General features: G+C 37.4%; 1 protein-coding gene across 1 annotated transcript in view; it reads right to left on the bottom strand.

Annotated features, from left to right (window-relative positions):
• The window catches only part of THSD7A (thrombospondin type 1 domain containing 7A), a 288,430-nt gene that overhangs the window by 224,078 nt on the left and 38,172 nt on the right, over positions 1 to 26,180 (bottom strand). The window contains exon 2 of the mRNA XM_088150654.1: positions 2,759 to 3,303. Coding sequence (XP_088006780.1) covers positions 2,759 to 2,915 — 157 coding nt within the window. The 5' untranslated portion in view covers positions 2,916 to 3,303. The remainder of the gene's footprint in view (positions 1 to 2,758; positions 3,304 to 26,180) is intronic.

The raw sequence follows: 26,180 nt of genomic DNA on the forward strand, positions 1-26,180 counted from the left end.
CATGAATATATTAACATAAAATATCAATACACAGATGGAAGGGGAAAATCACTTTGTGTGAGATGGGTGCTTTGTGTGAGATGGGTGGCTATATAAATATGATAAATAAATAAAAATCAGTCAAGATGTTCAGTCTTTGATCTTCACCACATCATAAGCATGTATCCTACAGCTTACATCTTCTAGATTCTAGAACATGCATTATCACCTAGAATGCTGAACATTTTCACTCACATCCTATGTTTCTTCATTATGTTCCATTTAAAAGCATGAGCACTCAATTTTTTGAGGGGAGGGGAAGGAGAATCAGTGCTGATATTAAAATGTAGGAGAGGCTGGAATAATGGATGAAGCCTGCAAGAATACTAAATTGATTTTTTTTATTTAAATGTAATTAAAATTAACATGATTACTTCCCACAAACTTATTAATTTTTCCTTCTGCCATATTAAAAACTAAAGTTTCAGGGGAGGAACATATTCAAAGTTTTTGGTGGCCTCAAGCTGTGGACTTCTGCTCAGAAGGAATGATGCTTTGGAAGCCTGACCCAGGGAAATGCATCATTGAAGTGTACTAACTAACTTGATGATGTCAGGTTTCTACCATATCCTACATAGCATGCTGTCTAGGAAGGACTGTCTGAAAGTCATACAACAAGGGAAGGTATTGAATGTCCACATGGTTGACACAGATGTACTCTATGTACAATGAGATTTGGATAAAACACTTCAAGCAGAGGAAAGTTTTGTACTTTTTTTCCATTCAAGTTTGCCAAGGGTTATTGATAGTCAGTATCCAGGTCTGAATGTAGGCTTTGGTGCTTCATTTTCATATAGTTCCAGAGACCAATCTTCTAGCAGCTGACAGAGCAGAACTATGCAGACTGAATGATCAGAACATGGAAATGTACAGTATACAAGGAGGAGTCTATAAAAATCCACAGTGGGGAGCAGGGGAGAGAAGGAAAATCAACAAATCTACAAGAAGTATAATTTACAAGAGTATACGTACTTGTACAGAACAGAAATTGGAATTCATAACTGAAATATTAGTATTAGTATTAATTATTTTCTATCCCAAAATTATTCCTCACTCCCTAAAGAAGGCTAACTTACAGCATAACTTCCATATAGATATGTATATGGAATACACTTGATTTAATCCGTGACATATTGCATTGGGCTGCACAGTATGGATGACAATTACCATCACTGGAATAAACTGTTAACTATAATGATTACCAATATTTGTCAATATATAGTATTTAATATCAGCCATTAAATTTTAAAAAATCAGTAAAGGAAGGCAGGGAAGGGAAAACACCGACTTATTTATTCTATAAATTGGTTCTGGATCAGGCAAAGAATCAATACTATTTTAAAATTCACAAGTGTTATTAGAATGGATATGGAACATAGTAAGTAACTCTAGAGAAGTAGGTATCACTAGCTGTATACACTTTTATGAAGTGTTAACCTGTGATGCCTGACTTTAGTGGGACAGTAGATAGACATTCTCTTAGATTAATCAATAATGCAATAGAGGAAAATAATATATGATCACTTTTATAATAGTACTTGTGGTCACTAGGCCATTGATATTTTGAAATCCAGAACAAACCAAAAAAAAGAGAGAGTAGGTTTTTCCCCCTTTTCAAATTTTTAGATTTCTTGCTGGGAAAGCCTGACTTCTATTGAAGCAGAATCATCTTTATGCTCTCCTTTGAACAGCTGGATAGGTGTAATCATTAAAATGCAGGATACTGTTATAACTGTATATTTAACTCTCTTTGTCCCTTGAACAGCAAAAGACACACACACACACTCCTGTAAATCTTTGTATCATTTCAAATAGCACAGCCCTATACAGCTTTACTCAGAATAAGCCCTACCAAATTCAGTGAGTTTTTCTTCCCGGTAAGCAGGTGAAGGATTGAAATTGTAATACGTAACTATCTTTGCTGCTGTTGCTAAATCTCTTTCAATAATAGATCTTCTGAAATAGTACCACTATCTTTCAGTTTATTTGTTTTGTACTCTAGGAGACAGTAGCTGCTTTTTTTCTAAAACGCTGCAAGTCTGCTGATCTTTTGAATGTTAAGTCTGCACTCAGCTGATATGCCTTTCGAACAAGAAGTAGGTTATATGCCTGTATTTTAAGAAACATAACATTATCATTTGTCTGCCATTGAAAAGGTTATATATACATCCATGCAGCAGATTCACAAACCGTTGATTTTTACTAAAAAGTTGAGAACCAGAAAAGAGTTCATTGTCTAAAATCAGACACATTATTAATCCAGGGAATCATCTGCCTGGCTTGATACTGAAACCACTTAGCGTATTTGTGCCATGAGCATTTCAGTTATGAAATGTGGACAGCTTTGGGGATTATTTCTCCCAACCCATGATCAGTTTCCACACATTACATATCCCATCCCACCAACCTAACTTTAAAGAGTCCACAACTCCTAAAACACAAAGACTTCAAACTACATCTCACATGCATGCAGTTCTCCTGGCTCCTCTTTGTGGGTTTTTTGGGATATTCTTAAGATATCCACAATTGTTGGCCATGATCCATTTTTCCCTTTCTCCTTAATCACTCCATGGAACCTCTCTTTCTATAAGATTATAGAAATGACAGACCTTAAACAGCCAGGAAACAGCCTGTCCTCCTGCCAGGAGAGGTGCATAAGCTGGTACCCCAGGAGTAACCAGAAAGGCAGCACAGTAATACACACTCCCGATTCACTTACCTGTCTTCCACAAATACACTGAAGTTTCCAGTTCACTTTGTGCCGTAGCGACCCACATCCCAAACCAGAGAAGCGCAAGAACCTCGAGGCACTTGCTTGGATGAGCTGAGACCACTGGACCACCAGAGAAAGCTGCACACTGCTCTCCCATCTCCATGCCTTCCAGGAACCTGCTCGCTCTCCAAACCAGCAGCACAATGGAGAACCCTTGCCCGAAGGGTTTCTCCCACCCGCCCCTCCAGTCAGGATTTCTTCACAGGGCAGGCAGACTGGAAATGGCTTTCCAGCTATTGTGCATTCCAGTTGGAAAGGAAGAAAACTGTTTAAGACTTGGGAACAATAGAGCTCTTGCTTGCTGCTGCTGCTGCTGCCGCCGCTGGAGCTGCAGCTGCTGGTCCTGTGGTTTTACTTCACTCTCCCCCATTCAGTGGTTACTAGCAGTTTCCATCAGCTGAGAGCGAGGGAGAGACAGCTGTCCACAGGGGGCTTCAGCTGAGTGAGCAGGTTCTCTTGGTCTTTGAGGCCACAGCAGTCATTTACACCAGCTGGAGAGAGAAAGAGGATGTAGAGGGGAGGGGAGAAGAGAAGAAGAGAAAGGAGGGGGAGAACAAACACCAATAACCAAATGCTGCAATCACAAGGATCCATCCTCTCCAGTGCATCCCTCAGAAGAACAATCCATCGTATGTATTATTGAGCAAGTGTGAGCAACTGATAAACCCCAGAGATTTCCCTGCTCTTTTAAAGCAAGTTGCCAGCAGGTTAACTCCCACTTAGTTCCGCCAACACCAGTGCAGTCAAAATGTAGCACTGAAGAGAAACATCATTTTAGAAAAAGCCAACCTGGCCTGTGAAAACTGCTTGTGGATCATTTTAATCTCTGATGCACAGTAAAGATTAATGGAGCTACTTGGGCATGCAGCTCCTTTGATGTCTCTTTATTATTTGAGCAAGTGGATAAATACAGCTAACAACTGAATAAACACAATCTTCTGCCTAATATTTTATAGTTACATGCCTTTTCTTCTCACGTTTGGATGCCGAGAAGGAATGGCTGAAATAATCTTGCTGCTAGGGGGAGGGGGGAATGGGGGACGGTGGGGGGGAATTACAGGCATTTTAAGTCATCTTGTAAGTATGTATCTTTGACAGGCAGCAGATCTAACATTATCACTTGTCAAAAGTGCTTTCCTGACAATGTGTGTGAGCGCATGTTGAATTCTCATCTCTCCTGCCAGCCTGAATAATTTATTTGTTCACAAAATATAAACCGCTAGTCAAGTCACACTGATTTTGAGGTGCAATCCCCACGGAAAGGGTGTTTGCAAAGCATAAAATTAAGGGGCACTGAAGATGTTCCTGATCTCAGTAGAGAATACTGGGCTGACAAAGAATGCAGGATGGGGCAAAAAGACAGCAACGGTTAGACTTTATGTTAAGCAGAAGGCATTATTTTAAATTCACCCCAATGAACTGGAACAAAAGGCAGTGCTGCCCGGTGTTCCTATAGAACCAGAAATGAAAAGGCACAGAAGTGCTCTGAGGAAAGCTATTGTAAGACTTAAAAAAAAAATCCAATGGAAAAGGACCCATTCTAGTAGCAGAGCAGCCAAAGAGGTTTTAAAAAATGAGGAAGCAATTGTTGAAAAAGAAAACCTTCAGCAAGTATCTCTTGGGAAAGCTGTCATTTTTCAGAAGCTTCCTAGCCTCACCCATTTTCCCAAGCGCTGGACTTAAAAACAGTCCTGATCAAATAATTCCCAGGTCCTCATCTGTTTAAATATTCTGACATCAGAGCAAATTAGCAATGTTGAAGGCTGCAAATTTGTCTTTGTTTACTTTCTACTCTGTTCTGCCTCTAAGAGGGAATTAAAGGCTCAGGATGGCCCAGTGCAGTGAGGCTGTGATTAAGGGAGGTAAGCAAGTGTGGATTACTGCCCCTCAGCTGTGGAAAAAAGCAGCCGCAGTCAGGAGATTATCAGATGCAGAGAAAACCTAAGTTCTACAAATGTATGGCATTCTGATGGAGGCCACAAAGGATCAGAGAGAGAATAATAGAGCTACCATATATGGACTGCAGAAATCCAGATGACCACCAGATGGCAACAGCTACAGAACCTTCTAGCTGCTGCCATCTTGTTCTTGTCTGGATTTCTGCAGCCCTGGACATGGTAGCCTAGCCCTAGGGGACGATCAAAGCAAGAAGGTATTATTTCATATAATGCTTGATCATTTCACAGCCAGGAAATATAGCCCTCCCCACGCTCAAGAAAGCTTTTCACATCCAAGGACTGGTGGGCAAATATTCTTTTGGGTACCCCACTGATATTGGGGCCATCTGAAATAATAAACTCACTAAGTGAAAAGAACATTCTTTTGACCACTGAAATAGTTTCAGCTTAAATAAAGGTTATTTTGAATCCACAAATCAAACCTGAACTCTGAATTTCATGAATATGTGAAGCTGAAGCTTGCTCTGTGACTATTCTCCCCTTACGCTGCTTTGAATCAGAAAGAGCTCTTGAATGTAAGAGCAAAGATGTGTCTCAGCAGGGAACTTCAAATTAGAGCCCTGCTGTCAGTGTTCAAGGACTTGTATGGGGTAAGAGAAGCAGAGGTGGGAAAGATTTGAATAACCAAAGGCAATAGATAACCATTTTTAGCTCCATGCTGCCATGGCTCTGATCCAAAGGAATCAACTCCATAGAAGTCTGCATCTTTCTTTTCTTGAAAAAGCAATCCACTGTACCAACAACAGTTTCCAAAACTGGGGCATTCTTTAGAGCACTAATGAAATGTAAGAAAGAGGAAAAAAAGGGATTTGTCAGGGTGGGCATAGAAACATTTAAATGAGCCAAATGGGCCCAGCCCTGTGTCCCCAGTGTGTTGGGATACAACATCCAGGCAACATGGCTGGAACACTGGGGATCTGTAGTCCAACACATCTGGAGGCACCATTATATCAAGAGCAGACTAATGGAGCAACTTTGGAAAAAAGCTAATTCCATTATTAAAATAGCACTCATAAGCTTAATTCTAGTTTTTTTTAAAAAAGGAAAGAAATACAAATCATAATAATGCTTTGCTAAAAGTATTAACTGGGAGCTCTTTTAATGCACAAACACCATGTGCAAATATATACATATTCATACATATGCCACATGTGCATATCACTGGCTGAACAGAACAAGCCACAAAGCTGATATATATATTTTGGTAACCAGCCAAACAGAATGCAAATTATTTCCCTAATTTTTGTCCTTCCAAGGCCCACAAAATGGCTAAACTAGAAGAATAGTTTTCAGTACATAAAGAGAAATATTGGTTATATTACTGCTCTTGTCTCAACTGGTTTTCTCACCAGGTTAGTTTTCTTAATAGGTGTTATTAGCTAGAATGCATCACTTGAATGGAAAGGTTTCATGCATTCATAAAGCCATACTAACTAATAAATGTAAGCAACAGTAACAAAACAACACCTGCCCTTATTGCTGCTGAACTGAATATACATTTTGAAAAGAGTTTTGTAGGTCTTACTCTATATCAAAAGCTGTGGATCATATACAATTAATCTATGAAATATTCTTTTTCTTCCCAATATTCATCCAGTTCTTAACATTCTGAAAAAGTTGGTGCTACCAAGGGAAAGAGCCCCACATTGCCCATTGTCCCATATAATAGAAAAGTTCTAGCATTTGTAGAGTGACAGTGGGAAGGACACACATTGTGTGGAATCCCACATTGAAAAGAAATATCAGTAACTGTTCTTACTGCAATATCAGTAGTAGTAGCAGCAGCTGGAGGAGGAATGATTATATAGGTAGTCCTCGACTTTTGATCATTCATTTAATGACCGTTCAAAGTTATGATGGCACTGAAAAAAATGACTTATGACCGGTCCTCACACAACTGTTGCAGCGTCCCCAAGGTCACATGGTCAAAATTCAGGTGCTTGGCAACTGGCATGCATTTATGACAGTTGCAATGTCCCAGGGTCACGTGATCATCATTTGTGACCTTCCCAGGAAGCTTCCAACAAGCAAAGTCAATGGGGAACCTGGATTCACTTAACAACTGTGTGATTCACTTAACAGCCATGGCAATTCGCTTAACGACTACAGCAAAAAAGGTTGTAAAATCGGGCATGACTCACTTAATGACTGCATCGCTTGGCAATGGAAGTTCCAGTCCCAATTGTGGTCCTAAATTGAGGACTACCTGTACAAACTTAATCTTTTTCATCCTCTCAATATCTATTGACTAGACCACTGTCATGATTATCTGATATGGGAATGGTATGAAAACGCAACCTTTAATCAATCCAAAGCTGAACAAATAATTGATCACAAGCAGTTTGTATAACTCTTCACTGGGCCTATCATACGGATTTAAATTTTCTTTTTTCTTTTTAGCTTTTCTCATGGTTTAGAGCTTAACTAACACAATATTCCGTTGGTTCTGCTGCAACCATATAACGTATTTACCCTGCTGAAAACATTCTCAGTATGCTTCTCCTGGGAACTTCTACTCTTCAGCCACCATCTTAAATGTGAGCTAAAAATATTGCTTGTTCTGCTCTCCAGGACAAATCAAGTATGGGAAATCAGAGTTACAACGTACAGATATAATGGAGAAGTACCTTAGGAGTATATTGATCCTTGGAAGCATCAAAAGTCTCAATTTCTACTTTATAATCTGCTTACAACCCATCTAGCACTCATCCAAAGTGAGAAACAAAATGAGTGCCTTCTTATGTTCTCCATTAATTATAGCTAGAATTGCTGCTGAAACTGAAAAAGTTTGGACTACAGGAGAACTGTAATATAATGATTCTAATAAAATCTGCTATACTTTCAACAAATCTGTTTACAAGTCATGCTTAGATAACCACATATGGCAGTAAGTATTCTCATATTATGTGATGCGGGCAAAACTATTTATAGAGTCCTGTGGTATAAACCCATAAAGTTTAAATGTAAGGTGCTTTAAAAACACAAGTTATAGATTATGAGGAAGGATTGCCATGTAACCTGAATGTCCCAATATTAAATAATCTATTGTTCAAGATCAGCAAATAGGCTGATTTCTAAAATACTGTACATGTTTCCTTTTTACAGTGTACAATTCAATTTTAAAAAACTTACACTTTCCATGATTCCTCAATCATATGAATTAAAATTGACATATCTCCATATTTGCCCTATTGCTTCCAGTTGACTAATGAGTCTCCTTTCTTTGAATTACACACACAAATTAGGACAACTCATACTAGGAGTGGTGATAGATACAATCTTGACTGGTTTGACATTTCATTGTGACATCACAGTGTCTTTTCGCCTCATTGGTTACCTGTCTACCAACATTCTTCTAATTCCATGAGCTTTATACGCTTGACCAAATCTGTTGGGGTATATAAATTTGTTACCTCCTCACATTTATTATGTGAAAACCCACATCCTGAGTGGCTTACATTACCTACAGGACTATCTTGAATATATTGCTCTCTGAATTGGCTTAGTTTCTCAGTGATGCTATCATACACAATATTATCCATAAAAAAATGGATCCAGAAATAACCATCAGAATAAACACATTGAAATTAAGCTATTATAATTAATTTAATTCCTGTTATGGTAAATATGATTAATCTGGGTTCAGTCAAGTCCTGAGTTATCATTTAACTCAGTAACCTCAGTTTTCTGAAATTATTCATGGGACTAATGTAGAAGATGCAGTAACTTGAAGGGGTACACTGGTGCATCAAATAGGATTTTACAAATAAATATTCTCATGGTGCAAGTTTTTTTCCAGAACAGTTTCATTAACTAAGACTATGTTCTGTTCCCCAAATAAAATAGCAATACAGAGTACTGCCACAAAATGACTCTTTTTCCCAACTGAATTTAGTCTTACTTGTTCAGTGTAATGTTAATCTCTTGGTTCATTTATAGATTTGTATATTTCCCTGAATTATTAAAGTGAGCATCCAATGCACACTTATTTAGTTTGTTATTTGGAGTTTTCTCCCATTTGTAGTGGGAGATACATCTAAAGTACATGCATCAGATTAGCCTGTGAGATCAAGCTGTGAGATTTTTAAAAGCATCATATTTAAATTTGTCCCTCAATATGTTTATACGGAAACCCCAGTGAATTCTTTGATTCAAAGTATATGTAGGACTGTAACTTTGCTTTCTCTGGTTGGAATACTAGCTTGGACCCCATTAAAATTTTGAGCAGTATTTCTAAGAGATGCCTTGGAATATCATCATTATTACACAGAAGTAATTTAAGGAGAGAAAAAGAAAAATATATATGATGTTCTCATTATATATTTTAAACTGGAAAATAGTCTCTTATGAAATCTTCAATCAATATGCTAAACCCACTAAATTGTCCCCTAAAATAACCAAACTAGTAAGTATTAACCAAACCAATAATAAAAGGCATGTTTGTAGAGATGCAGAATATGTGGCCTCTAGGTGTCATACTTGACCACATTCAGGTCAGAATACAGATCATTCAATAGATTCTGTGGTTATTTTGTGTCTAGTAGAAGATTATTGATAGAAGATGTCAAGCATTTTGTTTTAATTTTATCTCCATCTGTTAGAGGAAAAGGGTTTTTTTTCCTGTACAGTTAGAACAATCATACTAAATTTTATCTATATTAATATATTAAAAAGTAGATGGTGGATTTCTCCCAACCCTTTCTTCCCTTGAGCAAAGAACAGACTAAACCAAAGATCATAAAATAGTCACAAGAAAATTTAATTATTTATATGTGGCCCACATAAACAGGATACCCTCAGAGCCCTCTTGAGATTGCATTTTGGGGAAACAGCAAAGTCCAACAAGTAAATCATTTAAGAGATCATGTCATTGTCCTCTTCATTGGTTCAAATGAGGTTCTGGAATGCAACCTCACATTGTTTGCTATTAAATGGCATCTGATTAGACATTTGGAATTAAAAATCTCTTATCAATCTTCTTCAAGTGCCATTCTCCGTATGCACTAGTCCATATTTTTCATCATCCCCAGCAACCCCCTACAGCCATCAGAACAATGGGGTCTGTAGTCCAAGATAAATGGAATGCATTTGATTGGAGAAAGCAAATCTGCTACTGGAGAATGTACAGTAACCTCTACTATATAATCATTTCTATCACAGCTTTGTCCCTGACATTCCTTGATGCTGTGCCCCATTCTCAGGCATTCCTGCTTCCCTTCTGCTTTCCCCACTGCCAGCACCCCCAAACTCTCTCTACCCTTCCTGCCCTGCATTCTCATTTCCTACCTCAAGCCTCAAAATCCTCTTTTTATTTGTTTTTCATCCTTCACTTTAAAAAATAATGATTTCCCCTAATGTTGCAATAACAATTCAGGAGGATAGAATACATTTCAGTTCTGTTCCACAATCTATATCAGGATTTCTCAGCCTTAGCAACTTTAAGATATGTGGAGTTCAACTCCAAGAATTCCCCAGCCAGCATGCTGGGAGTTGAAGTCCACGTATCTTAAAGTTGCCAAGGTTCAGAAATACCAATCTATATACTGTAAATGCAATATTTATTAGACCATTTGAAACCAGGTTTATTTACTGCATTTTTTCTAAAAGAATATGCAAGACTTCAGAATTTCTTTGGGGAAGACGGGGAAAGAAAGGTTATCCTGTTACTGAGGTCAAGAACTATTGGTTCTTACGGCTTCTGTAAAGTGGTCTCTTCAAGTCATACAGAAAAGGGTTGTGAAAATCGTTTGAAACAAGTCCTTTGAAACATAGTACAAAACATCTCTTTCAAACTGTTACAGTGGACACATCTTTTTTCATTTCCCCCCCAGCAAAGTAAAGCGGCTATACATACACACACATGTGGAGAGTGCCAAGAGCAGCTTATAAAACTCTCACACTTTACAAAACACCTATTTAGAAGGATTTGTACAACTCCAAACTGCATATTACTTTTTCCCTTTTTTTCCCCACTTCATCAGAGCAATGCCTTTCCATCTTATTTTTCTCCTCCTTATAGGAAGAAGAACACATGGCCTAATTACAGAGAGCATGTGTGTGTGTGTGTGTGTGTGTGTGTGTGTGAGTGATGTGCATTCACTATAACATACTGAATACTGAAATCTGTACAGGTAGCCCTCATTGAACAACCACTCATTCAGCGACGGTTCAAAGTTATGATAGTACTGAACAAGGTCCTCATAGTTGTAGCTCTTCCAGCATCCCAGCAGTCACATGATCATGATTCAGGTGCTTGGCAACCAGCTCACAATTACATTACAGCATCCCATGGTCACATGACTACCATTTCCGACCTTCACTGCCAGCTTCCAACAAGCGAAGTCAATGGGGATGTTGACAGGAGGTTACAAATGGTGATCACATGTCTGCAGGGCACTACAACCGGGTGGGATTCATCTAATGACAGCAACCAGGACTGCCGCAACTGCCGTCATAAGTCAGTGTGGTCACGTGATGTCGCGCTTTATGACCATTGCCACTTAGCAATGGAGTTGCCAGTCCCAATTTCCATAGTTAAGCTAAGACTACCTGTAATCTAAAAAGAAGTGTCTGAAGCAAACTTTTGGAATATTATATTGGCCCCAGTACAAATTGAATGAACCTTAAGAACATCTGACACTTGAAATGATATAAATTGTTTTGGATTCCTATAACAATGGCAGACATCATTATTCTGCTACTTTTGTTGCAAACAGAGCTTTCTAATGAATTGGCAATGGCAGCTTTGGCACTGTAAGAAGTCCATCCTTTCAGATATGGAAGATAACTTTAGTTGGGACATGTCACCAGTGCTTTTGACTGTTTTCTGAAGATCATAAATTCATTCTCTGTGGTGCCATTCAATGAAGTGAGGAAACTTCTCCATTATAGAGATGATATGAGTGAAAGAGTGATGAATGTTCATTGTGCTCATAGCACCACTCAAATAATACTTAAATGTGCTGAGTAGCAAACACGGATGGTGCTAGCCTTATCACCACCATTTTAACTAAGAAAATGAATGAAAAAGGAAAGGGATATAAATATGAATGGTTATACTGACAACTTGTCATAGGCATTGATGCACAAACATAACATGGAAAATACCAGAGAAAATTTCATATTTATATCAAGGCACATCTATCAATCAAAGTTAAAGCTAACTTCTTTTGGGAATTTGGACAGGAATATTACCTCTGCCCTTTACCCTTTCAAAAAGCATTACCTAAAAAGCATCAGATTTTCTACTTAATCTCTTCCATGTTATATATCCACTACTTGGTTGCTTGATCATATCAGAACTGAGTTCCTACTTCCCTTGTATCCTGCAATATCTCCTCTCTCACACAAAATCTTTTTCCAGAAGGGAGGAAGTACACAAATGCCAGTCCTAAAGTGGAACAAGACAATTCTTATAAACCAATTAGACAAATAACTTTTCTCCTGCTTCTCTCATTTATATTTCCATTCACATGTAACACAATGGCATGTAATAGATTGAGAATGGATAGTCACTTATTGTAAGTAAATTGTGCATATATGAGTATGTGTATATTTCTCTTATATATATCAACTGAATAACTATGAGAAGCAAAGAATGTGTATCAATACAAAACAGGAGTATTATTTTTCCCAATACACTATAATGTTTTGTAACCTTTGTTGAAGACTACACTTGTAACCTATGGGTCCAGAATAGCATGCCAAGGGTCACAGGATCATTGGATTTATTTTTATTTATGTAAAAACAACTATGCACTCTCTTGAGTGGTTATGAATCTCTCAGGCTTGGAACATGATATCCAACACTGATTCCCAAATACCAGCCCTGGTATTTCACACAAAGCTCTACTCTTCCTAACATACTCAACAGTAAAAGGGGGAAAGGAAAAAATGGGGGATACAGCATAGATGTTGGGGATCCATCATAGGTAGACTGGGACAGAATTTGGATCCAAAAGATACCAAAATCTCCCAACTCTCTACCATGCCCTTTATCCAGCTCATCATCTAACAACAAGAATAAAACTGGGAAAACCAAAACAGGAAAAGAGGTGGAAGGAAGGCAGCAAATTACCACTTCTTCCTGCAGTCTGCTCTACTAATCTCTTCAGGAACTGCAAATGTCGGAGACTCTAAGGTCAGAATTCTCTTGCAGGATAAATAAGACTGCAGGGTTATAGATTATCACATTAAAAAACAAACTCACATTCATGATACACACTTCATTGTGTAGCTCATGATAGCTGAATTCCTTATGTGGCTATTTTTGTTTTGCTTTTTCTTGTGTTGTAATTTGACACTGCTAGTGCAAGCTAAGAATAATTAGCATTGCTAGAGTCATACAGACATGCACACCCAAACACCTTCTCTACAAAAGACATTATGCAACTTCCAGACTCTTGAATACTTATGCAATAATTATGCCCATTTTAATTACTGTTTTGTACTTTGATTTTCCTAATGATTATAACAACCTATGTACTATCTGATGATGACATTGCCTTTGTCTCCTTTCTCATTTTCCTTTGCCTTACAGAGTGGTTATAGAGGAGCAAAAGTGAGAAGGCAGAAGCACCATTTCCTGCTTCTACTAACGCATTTCTTCCCTGTGTGCCTAATCCTAGTTGACAAAGGAAGAAGAGCCATAGGAGGATGTAGCAAAATAGAGTCTGATGTTTCCAGGCTGTGGAGCCTCTGGTCCTGTTGCTTACCAGCATCTGCTGAAGGAGCAAGGTAAAAAAAAACAAGGTAAAAGAGAAGAGATTTCACTGCCTTTCCTCACCCAGTGAACGACTTTTCCTTCAAAATAAGAGCAGTCATGTTAAGTGGGGTTTTTCAGATGCCTTCACATTTGAAGATGTGTTATTTTTTTATCATTCAGATTTCAATGAGATAGATTTTTAAAACATGTCAGGAAAGCGATGACAGGAGGAACAAAAACAGCCTTCTTTATCTTGCCTGCTTATTAATTTGTAGCTTCATGACAAATCTTTCTATCAGGTCTGCTTAGAAACTGAAAGCAAGTATCTTAGCTTGGAGCCAACTAAATTTACCAAATATTTCATGAGCTTCCAGCAGAGAAGGAAATGCAAATGGCATGGAGGTACAAAGCATTTTGTGATTAGTAAAATTAAAGCAAATTTATGTTATATGGAATAAATCATTTTCAAATCTGGTTTAAAATACCAGTTCTTCATGAGAAAGATTCAATTCTAGTAACAAGGTATTAATATAATAAAATTCTGCCCAATCTTTCCTTATCACACACACATGCAGTTTTCAACGAATTTCAAACTTCTTGTGCCTACTGTACATGACTTTAATTTGACTAAGTTGGATTTTTCTTCTTGCCTTATAACAGTTCAAGTGGGTAAGACACAGTTGGAAAATCACTCCTACAGAAAAACATAAAATTCTATTCTTTATTCATATTTGAGAATCAGCACCATGAACAGCTGTCATTTTAAAAAATGTTCATTTAAATTGTCCTATTGCTTAAGCTACATATATGTCTTTAAAAGTGGCTAAATCAGGACATTATAGTACTGACACATCTTACTTTTTTAGGGTTCTGCACCCTTTAAAAGAAACTCTGCATGTGACTAAATGGGAATCCTTAAACATTTTCCTACTGCCGTATTGAAAATGCCATTGTGCTACCCTTGTAACAAAACAACCCTGTTTTGTTCAGAAGCACTTACCAAAGGCACTATATTAAAAAGTAACCAGTGTCAAATCACCACCCATCTCTCTGTTGCTGAGACATTTTCCACATATCAATTATTCCAAACATATATCTGGCTCTCCTTGGGGTGCTAATACTCATTCCCTTCTCACTTTCTTTGAATCTTTCTACCTTGTTCTCTGTATTCACTCAGCTTCCTTTTCTATTCAGATGTATTTTTGTAGGCTCCACCATATAAGTCTCCCGTGAGTTCCTGATCTGAAGTGCTTTAGATATCTTGTCTTTGTATGGCCTGAAGCTACATAATGCTGCAATCAGACTGAAGTTAAGCAAATCTAAATCTGGACAGTGCTTAGATGAGAAACATTTAGGAATGCAATACATTGTCTTCAGTTGCATATGAGAAATTTGGAAAATTATAAAAGTAATATATAAAAGAAGAGACTGACACATCACCTAATTACCAATCTATCTTTGTTTCCTAATTTACTCAACTTTATATCCAAATTCAAGTTTTTCCTCCCTCTCTCTTACTGCTTAGTAGATCACCATTTCTCTCAAGTATTCAGGTTTTTGAATATGCTAAGCTAAATAAATTACTGATAGCATGAGTATGCAATAACTTTACCAATATTATTAGTGTTGTTGAGAAATGCCCTCCCAAAGTGGGTGGCACCAAGATCTTTTGGGGGAGGCTTCAGAATGGCTTAAAGGGTGAAGGTGATACCATAAGCTCCTGTGAGTCTTTGAACACCCATTCTGCGTTACTCTGCAAATACTAAAAATCTGTTCCCTCTACAAAAAAAACCCCTCTGTCCTGCCCAGTTCAAAAACGAACTTTCTGCACCCCTGAATTATAAGAAAAGAAAAAAGGATGGAAGGGTCCAAAGAAAGATAAAACCCAGCAATACTTTTTCATTCCTAGCCTGTGAAGATCACTAGCATGCTAATGACAAGTGACCAATGGTTTTGTTTAGAGTTTAACATCTATAGAGCCTCCAGACACACTGGGTAGATAATCAGATGATATCCGATGCTTGGCTTCAGCACACAGAAGTCAGATACAACTCATATCACTTGTGTTTAACACCCTAGGAATGAATTCCATTAATGGTTGTTCTGGAGATTGTGAATTTTCAAAGAAAAGAAGTAAAGGAAAACCTTGTTTTATTTATTGAATTTTCACGATCCCTTTGCTCCAAAAATAGTGCTTGTGTAATATTTTCCATAGTCAGCCATTTCATCTTCACAAGAATCTTATAACATAGGTTAGGTGTTACTGACATGTTCACAGTCACCCACTGAGTTTTGTGGCTGAATATACCATGAACTTGGATCTCTTTGCCCATAATCCATTGATTTAAATATTAATTACATCATGATTAGCATAATTCTATCCTTTTGAGATAGAGAGAGGTGGGATTTTTTTAAAAAAACCTCTAACATGTTTTTAAAAAAACAAAGGGCTACATTAGTTGAAATTATTTTTCTAGGAATAAAATGCATGAAAACTATTACATTTGCATTTCAAATTAGCTTTCAGTGTGGTGTATGTAAAAATATTTTTGCTGACGCTTACTGCATAGAATCAATATGAAGTTACTATAATTATTTACTGGAGTAAGACTTTTGAAAATGGACTTGAAATCACTGTTTGGATCCACCTGCGGGCCTTTTCAGCCTGGCTGCAGCTGAGAAGATGAAACAGCAGGGAAACCTATTCAGGCTGATCCAATTTAGATATGTAAATTTTATCTTATGTGCTTGAAAGAAACATCATGGCACAGCATAATTTGTACCTTGAGTTCTAAGAAATAATATTTCTAATCTAATAAAAACATGCGTCTATTGTTCATTTTCATACTCACTAGCTTTCATCTAAACTACTGCTCACTTGCAAACTTCATCCCTCAGACTCTCTCTGTCGTAAAAAATAGAGAGACCTTTTCAAAGCTATAGCTACCCACTAGAAAGGCAAATTATAACTAAAGTATTCATACCTGTTTAACAAATACATGATCACCTGTAGGAGGTCAGAGAATAGCTGCATCTGCAGTTCCTTGGAAAGCAACTGCATGAAATCATAACGAGGCTGGTAGAATACACCAGAAGTAGGGTACTACTTGATCGATCTATCATACCACCAAAGCTGGCTTCCTACTGAGATGACTATCTGGGAATGGAGTAGAACATCCTGATTTTCAGTGGTTCCTCTCCTACCCCAAAGTCAGCTCCAGATCATGGAATCTTGCTCAGCCCCAAATGTCAAGCTGTGAAGTCCCACAGTGGTATGGTCTGTCATACTTGCTATACGAACACATTGAGTGAATTCATCAGAGGAGTTTGAGTTTGGTATTATCAGTATGTAGATGACATCCAGTTTTATTTTTTCCTGTCATGAAAATAAAGTTGGAATGGGATTGAAGTCCTTCTGAAGAAGTCGGTGCACAGCTTTGGTGTTCTCCTCAATTCATGTATGTTACTCGAGGCCAAAATGGTCTCTGTTGATTATGTCAGCTGCAGACAGGAATGGCAATATTGTATGGACAGTAGTCCATGCTCTGATAACCTTCCAGTTAAACTACTGCACTATCCTTTACCTGGGTCTATCCTTAAAGATAACACAGAAGCTGCATCTAGTACAGAAGGCAACAATGAGCCTATAGTCTGGAACATCTTTTAGAGCCCATGTGACACCTAAATGAACTCTATTATATGCTACTAGTGAGACCTCAAGATTTTTGTAATGATATTTAAGATCCTAAATAGTTGAGGATGTCAATATTTGAGAGAACATCCTTCCTAGTATGTACCTGCTTGCCCATTAAGATCTGCAGGGAAGCCCTCCTCAGCACCCCACATTTGAGGGAGGTGTGTTTTGTGGGGATGTAGAAGAGGATTTTCTTTGTTGCTGCATCTCCTGCTTCGGAATGTTTTTCTACTGGAGGCCAGGCTGATACCAATAGCATCTGTTTTTCAGTGCCAGGTAAAGATCTGTTGCTTTCCCTTTGCATTCAGAACTCAACCACAGCCTGGCGATACCCTACTGACCCTCCTAAAAATCTGTGCCTTTCCATTATTGTATTTTAGTTATTGCTGCTTTAGCTTTTTAATAGATTGCTTAATTTTATCTCATTCTTGGGAAAGTAGGTGGGCTATAAATGTTTTAATTAATTAACTAAACTTCTTTGCAGATTCAAGGACTTATACATGAAACATTTCAAACAATCTCTTTATTATCATATTTAATTAGTTTAATACATGTCTATTCTTCACATCTTTAAATTCAATTCAAAGTGTTGGTTATTGCCTTTAAAGCTCTGCATGGCATGGGGACAGGTTACCTGCAGGGCCACCTCTCCCTGAGGGTATCTGACCATTCCATCCAATTAGATAGGGTGGGTGCATTCCAGGTCCCTTCCTTAAAGGTTGTCATCTAAAGGCACTTGGAAGCGCATCTTCTTAATAGCAGCCTCTGCCCTGTGGAACACCCTCCCCCCTGAGATCCAGCAGGCCTCCATTCTTCTAGCCTTCTGGAAGGCTTTAAAAAGCTGACTATTCCCCCAAGCATTGGGATGTAGTGAGGCCAGAGCTTGTTGGTGAGTGTTGATTTAGGGTGCTGGGCTGTTTTTTGGATGTTGGGGTTTTTTATTGTTCCTTATATGTTTATATTGCTGATGCTGTGAGCTGCCCAGAGTTATGGAATATAAGATGGATGGCCATATCAGTTTCCTAAATAAATAAATCTTCCAAAGATGGGTAGGAATACAGCATAGGGCTAGAGCATATGCTTTGCGTGATGAAAGCCATAGATTCAACCGCTGGCATCTCTAGGTAGGGCTAAGAAAATGTCCATCTGGAAAACTACTACCAGTCACTTTAAACTACAACAAAGTAAATAGATCAATCTTCTCCATCAGTATGATAGCTATTAGCTAGGGATTTCATTCCATCTCCTTTTATCATCATCACAACTGTGAAATAAAACCAGAACAACAGAGCTGGCTCAAGATCAATCTCTAAGCTTTACTTGCAGTCATCTGGGCACCAATCTTTGGTGGGAAAGTAGGCCATAGATTAAATTAAACATTAATAAATTAGGGCTTAACTTTCCTATTTTGTTTAGCCAATATGTACTATGAAAAAGTGCACTGTTTCTAATTTTTAACTGAAAATACTAAGCATGAACTAAAATGTGACAAAATGAGGAAAGGTAAGAATAGCCTACAATATAATCCTATCTTCATGATTCCCAAAGCCTACTTGCATTTACTTGAACCAGGGAATATACCATTAACAAGTATCTTTGTTATACTGTACCATAATTACACCAAACAACCACTAGATCACTAATAAAACACATGTTCTGCCTTTCTATGTTACCAATATGTCATATTTTACTTTCAAGGAACTTCACAAATATTTAAGAAAAACTTTAGCATCCAAAAGAAAAGATATTTTTAAAAAATATTATAAAGTAAAACAATTGCCATTATTAATAGAGATTAGCCATTATTTCTATCAATGGAATTTTGCATCTATGTCACCTATTGCTGATGGTTTACCACAACATTCTCTTATATCTAAGAATGTTCAAGTCAATATATAGTTTAAATAGTAGAGAATATATGAAGCTCAGGGTTGAATTGGTGTTTTCTGAGCTTGACCAACATGAGATGAGAATTTGGCAGTGATTTACTGGAATAGGACTTTTACAAGTAATTACAGTCACAGGACTGAGATATCTTCTTACCATTTCAAAATCACAGAAGAAAATAATGATGGTTCAAAATGATGTTGAAACACCTTTTTATTACATCTTATCTTTCTCCGTTTTCTCCCTAGGTGGGGTTCTTCTTAAAGAGTGCCAGTTATTAGTCAACCATCTTTCTCATGACAAAATACCAAGGAAATATCACTTCCTTGATATTTCCATCAAAGTAGGTCTGGGAATACTCAGAAGTAGAGCTAAGAACAAATCACAAAAGTTGCCACAAAACTGTGGATCCTGACTCCATACAGAAGCTTGGATTGTAATAAAATTATTTAGATAACTGGGTGTTCTTTTACACATGGCCTGGAAGCAATTTAAACTGGTCACACTTCTGAAGACCCAGCCAATATACTGTATATTCCTATCACTGAAACTATGGTGAAGAGAGAAAACCTTGTGAGGGATATATTTCCATGTCTCTCTATGCTCTATATGGGACAGGAATCCTCAGATCAGGCTATATATCTAGAACCTCACATCAACATTAATTTTCAGTACTAAGGACAAAAATCAAATCAGCTGGAGTTAATGGAACTATGGCTCCCAAGAATACTCAGTAAACAGAAGGACTGTGAAATCCTTTGAGAGATGTGCTTCAAAATGTGTGGAAGCATGCCTAAAGCACCTCAAACTGTTAAAGAAGCTGCATCTTTTTCCAGACTTATACTGCTACTTTGGAGCCGCTCCCAGTTGTCTCTGTATCTACTCTAGTTCTTTTTCCCCCTTGCTTTCAAAGGCCCCATGTGAACTAAAAAGAAAGCAGAACTTAGGCACAGTCTATCTGTGCAGTCTTTAAAAAGCAAGAGAAAATATCAGTCTCAGGGACCAGATCTGGCTTGGACTTCTCATTTTATCATTTTTTTACTTATTTGAAAGAGAGCCAGTTTGGTGTAGTGGTTAACACACCAGGCTAGAAACTAGGAGACCATGAGTTCTAGTCCTGCCTTAGGCACAAAACCCTTGGGCCAGTTATTCTTTCTCAGCCCTAGGAAGGAGGTGTAATGGTATGTGGGAAAGACCTTGGGAGAATGGGCCAAGAAACATTGCCTAGCAAATAATCAGATAAGAGATAGCATAGCCCACAGCTGGATAGCAGGCGGGGCAAGAGGCTTAGAAGACACCCTCTCTAGTTTCTCAATCTGTAAAGGAGATGGCAGGAGAAATTTACTTTTGGACTTGCAAGATTCTGTTAATGTAGCTTTACATCAAAGTAGAATTAGCTCATCTGATCATCTTTCTTGTCTGGTCTACCTAATAACTACTACTAGTCCAGGCAGTCGCCAAGAGTCAACAATGATTCAAAGGATCTGTTCTCCGTGCCCCTCTCCTCCCCCCAAAAAACTTATTTGAAGACACAAGAAACCTCTAATGAAAGTTTAACAAAGATAGATGTTTTAAGATCCATTAGAAAGAACTACACATTAGCCTAAAATAGGGGTATGCAATCTTTAAATCATACTGGGAGCTGCAGTGAAAGAAGTGGGGCCAGGGTGACAGGCGGGTGAGGCAGAAGGGATAAGTTCAGATCTGCTTTCAGATGTGGAGAATGAGACAGCCAGAGTTTATGTGAGCTTTCATGTTTTAAATATATTTACCCTCTTTTCAAGCATAATCTCTAAAGCAAATTATTTATGAAACTTTTACTTGGGTTGCTCAGAGGGAGGACAGAGTAAAAGAAATAGAAAGCCTTGTAAATTATCTGAAACCCATGGAAATAAACCTAGTTAAGGTATTGTATCAGTGTCCTGAAGGTTATACCAAAATGTGTGGGCTTTAACAGTCACTTTGAAGATTATAACTGAACATAAAGAAATTGAAAGGTTGTGAAATTTGTTATCTAAACTAGACAGTGTTCCAGGAATATTATTAAGAGATAATTTGCAATTTCAAACTATGCTGTTAAAGTAATAGCTCCCTCTCTGTAGAGCTTCTGCAAGCACTTACTGAAAGGTGTTTACAAACTGAGCAGATGAAGGAAAGGCTCAGGTACTAAAACAATGGTCCTCACTAGAGATGGCTATAAACAAGAAGGGATGCCCAGTAACTGAAGATGTTGATGTGTACATTAAATCTCAAGAAGCCTTGGGAGAACAACATGAGGCTTTTAACAAAGTTCCCCTGAAGTGGTTGTTTGATTTATTACTACAAAACAATTTCTATCTACTTTAAATGATATACTGACAACCCTTACCAATTAGTCTCAAATGAGATTGGACCACAGAAAAACACAGTATTTGATAATAATTCACTAATGCACAACCGTTCCCAAACCCAAACTCATTTTATAAATAAGAGAAAAAGTAAAGCCCCAGGTGAAAACCAAGAAAAACAAGCAGAAACTCAAGTAAGGAAAAGTAAGAACTGGAAGAGTACTGCTATTCCCAAACAGGCTTCTAAACTTAAGTATAATAATCTATATAAACTTTTGGGAACAGCTGACAAAGAAACAACAGACCAACCAAAAAGCCACCCAGGAAGAAGATGGAAGCAAATAAAGTACCCAATGAAGCAAAGGCCTCTAATAAGGTTGAAATGACCAATACAGGTCTTCTAATCCAGCAATATCCAATACCCACTGAGGATCTATTATTGAACAAAGTCATTTAGCAAATAGCTCAACAAACTCCATTCTTCTGAGGACTAAGAAAAAAAGTTCCATGCAGAAGGTGGTACTTATAACTAATTAATGCTAAACTGGCATTTATCAGCTTCCCAAAACCTAGAGGCTTCCTCTTACAGATGAAATGAAGATTGCATTTGGTGCATCTGCTTCAAACTTTTACCCCACTTAGACTTGCTTCGGATGATATTTTAAAGGTGGAATACTTGTACTACAATGGTGTGACAAGCAAAAGTGCTGGTAACTTTCGACTCTGTTAATATGGCACTAATGGTTTATCAATTTAAATACCTCCTTCAGGCAAGAGGGCTTGGAGTAACTAGATGTTTTAAGAATATTTCTGTAACCCTCTAGATAATCCTAATTTACACAATCAAACAGTAGACAGGAATTTCTTATCTGAAGAAATAGAGCTTATAAATACTTTTAATGATTTGCCCCCATGGAACAAAATCATATAAAACCAGAATTAAGGCAGGACACTTCTAAATTAACATAGCCACTGGTTTGATATGGAATGTAGAACAGCATGTTGTATGGTTAGTAATTTGGCAAGGAGAGCAAAAGACCGCTGTGCCCCATGGGTAATTATGGAACTGTTTAGGAAGAAAAGGGAATATAAACTTCTCCTAGAGAATATTATAAGAAGACATTATACCAAACAATTCTTTGGCACTCTCTCCTGACTGCCGTAGATTCTAAAGACACAACATTATTCTGGAAACTGGTAAAAGGCAATTTGGGCAAAGAGAGGAACATCTTAGAGGCCAGAGTGTCCAAAGTGGATTGGGAGAACCATTATACTAGATTGTCTGCTCCTCATCCCACTCGAGTTAATTCTGCAATTAACCTAAAACTTTGTAATGCTACGTCCTAGCCCCCTGTCTCTTTAAAAGAAACTGAATATCTGATCCTGGCATTGCCATCAGGCAAAGCCCCTGGACAACACTATATCCCTGGTGATTTATTAAAAGCTAATATCATCTGGTGGAAGCCTATTTTGGCTAAACTATTCAATAACATTAATTCCTCTGGCCAACTTCCCCAGGATTGGAATACAAGCATAGTGATCCCAATATATAAAAAAGGTGATCGTAGCCACCCAGAGAACTATAGAATGATTAGTCTGATTAACATCACAGTTAAAATGTATGCAAAATATCTAGCTAATAAATTAGAGAACTGGGTCATCTATAACAATGTGCTTGCAGAGGAACAGGAAGGTCTAGTGCAGGATATTCAACAACTGATCCTGGTTTTAGATTGGATCATCTGATAAATATGTAAAACATGCCCACAGGAAACTGTATGTCGCCTTTGTGGATTTTCACACAGCGTTTGATTCTATTGATAGAAACAAACTATGGATGAAGCTAAATCAGTTGAATTTGGACAGAAGGTTATTAATTTTGATCATGCTTTATATACAAATACTCAAATTCAGGCTAGGTTCACCCCAGTAGGGCACCTGACAGATAATGTCAAGACTTTTAAAGGAGTGAAACAAGGATGTGTGCTTGCACCTTTATTATTTAATCTATTTATTAATTATATTGTTCCAGCCCTGAGTGAATTTTTTTTCCAGTAAAGGCAGGAAATAGGAACTTGTCCGTATTACTTTACGCAGATGATTTATTGCATATATCCCATTCTTAGATACCTTGCACAGACAATTAAGAGCTATGGATAGTTATTGCTCCTTAAATTGTCTAACTGTGAATGTGGAAAAATAAAAGGTGGTGGTATTTGGGGAGGGGAAAAAAAAGACACAAATGGAGAGTTGGGGAACATAGTATAGAGCAAGTTCTCTCTTACAGATACTTGGGCATCCTTTTTAATGCTTCAGACAGTTGGCGTTCTCACTATCAGGCCCAAAAATTTAAAACTGAGAAAGCTTTGGCAGGAATAATAAAGTTCTGGCATACAAGTGGTGGTCAACAAATTCCTCCAATCCTAACTCTTCTAAAAACCAAGTTAGTTCCTAACTTCTTGTATGCAGTGGAGTTATGGGGAATTTCTACTCCTTATGATATGGAATTCATTCAAAACAAGCTTCTCGGAACAATTTTAGGTGTACCTAATGGTACTCTTATCCCCTTTCTTTATGCAGAAACTGGTACATATCCAATTAAACTAGAATAATTATGTCTGTGTGTGTGCACGTGCGTGTGTATCTCCCAATATACATAAGCTTCTGCCTTTAGCTCCAAGGAAATTACAGAAGATTTTGCCCATTATTTATTGTACTGCCCTATTTCTGCTTCAGCATGTGGAAGATTTCTGGAACCCCTCTTGATAAGAAAATCATTTTGGCCTGATTCACACAAAATTGAATATCTAATGAATTTAGACAAGGAGACACTGCTATGAAATTAGCAAGCTTTACAAGGGATGTTGCTAAACGGAATATTTTATCAAAAGTTCCTAATGTTTTCTAATATTTTACTTCCTTAATAACACTGTTTTAATGTTTTTACTGATCCTTGTACCTTTTAATGTATTGTATTGATGTTTGGCCACTTTTGTGCAGGTTTTATCTTATTTGTTATGACCGGTGGTGAAAACAATAAATTGATTGGTTGACTGGGTAAGTTCGGGATCAATGAAATGCTAACAATATTTTATTATTAACATCAACATTACAAGCTATCACTATTGATTATTAGCACTGCCAGTCATTAATATTAGCATATTATAAACATAAAAATAAAGGTTTTGCGCTATTATTACTAAAGAAGGAAAGGAATCCATGGACTTATACTCACTCAGATCTAAAAGCTAACTATACATTTCTCACATCATATGGAAAACAGATTGTCCTGGAGAAGGTCTATCTGTGTGGCTGCTAAGAGTCAACACTGACCTGATGGCACATAATCAATCACAGAAAGTAGATCCATTTCTGTACTGTCATAAGGTGTTCCTCCTTTGAGATCCTACAAAGATTTCTATTCTGTGTAGACGTATTTTAATTATTACACTGACTCCATAATACCTCTAATGGGTATCTTGTTTTTGTATCATTTTCTTTACAGAATTTCCCATGAGAAAAGAAACTTAAATTTCCACAAGGAGAGATGCAGTTTTGGTACATTAAAATAAAATTATGGATGTCTTGAATTATACTGACCTAAGCTTTTAAGATTTATTATAATTCTTAAAAAAAAAACATAATGCTTACTGTTTCCAAGAATAATATGTAGACAGCCACATAAGTCTGTGGAGCAACACCAGGCAAGGTCAAGGTGGATGAACAGGCAGCTAGGTTTATACTAACCAAATCAAATTAACATGTGTGTACGTGTGTGTATAGAGAGACAGAGAGATGGAGGAAGGGGGAGAGAGAGAGAGAGACAGATGTATTTAAATGTATTCTGTACATTAATAAAAGAACAATATTGTCAGTTACAATTTGACACATCCAGATGAAGATTTCATTAATTGCATTAAAAACTGTCACATTAATGTTTCCCCCAGGAACCCCTACACAGGGACAAATAATACTGTTTCTCATTGTTTCCAAAAATAAATATTTTTTAATTTTTGAAATACAGAAATAGCTGTCCAAAAGAATTGCACATTTGGGAATGTATTAAATAATGCTAAGTACTATAAAATACTGTGATGTGATTTTTTGAAATCTTGCTCTAATGCAGCAAAGCCTCTGCTCAAGAAATTGCCATTCAGATCTTGATCAGATTATCCAGTCACAGCTATACAAAAGTAACCTCTTGCCTTGTAAATATTTACAGTATATTATAATCCATGGCTTTGGTGATTAACAGTCCATAAAGAGATTGTAAACGAAGCTATTAGTTTAATCTAGGAGGGCTTTCTATCCAGAATCTCAGACAGAATCAGATGGTTCTAGTAGTCAGGCAATGATGCAGCCACATTTTCTGAACCAAGATGGTGAATTTTTAAAAACCCCAGAGAGTTAAAGCCCCATTTACTCCATATGTGATGCATCATACGGAGAAAAGAGAAAAGAGGTTTCATGTGGAATCATATATGGAACAACATGCTATTTGCAAGCTCCAATAATTCATCTGCAGACCACAATAGCAAGGACACATTTTGGGATCTACACTGTCTTCATAATAAATCATTGTGAAAATCTGTTTCCCAATAGCTACAGACAAGAAACTGCTTTAAATTTAAGCAATGCATCTCTGCTATTCTAAATGCATCAACATTTCCTATAGCGCACTGTATTAGAAATATGGAATACCAACTGGGCCTTGATATCACCTCTTCAGTATATTAAGGCTTTAGTTAGGAGGAAAGAAAATGCATGCTGTGAACAGCTTGTGATCATACTGTGCATT

This window comes from Python bivittatus, unplaced genomic scaffold, assembly GCF_059951505.1.
Source record: "Python bivittatus isolate LINGU-HERP-01145 unplaced genomic scaffold, Pbiv_v1 ctg000610_np1212, whole genome shotgun sequence".
In the NCBI taxonomy this organism is placed as follows: Eukaryota; Metazoa; Chordata; class Lepidosauria; order Squamata; family Pythonidae; genus Python; species Python bivittatus.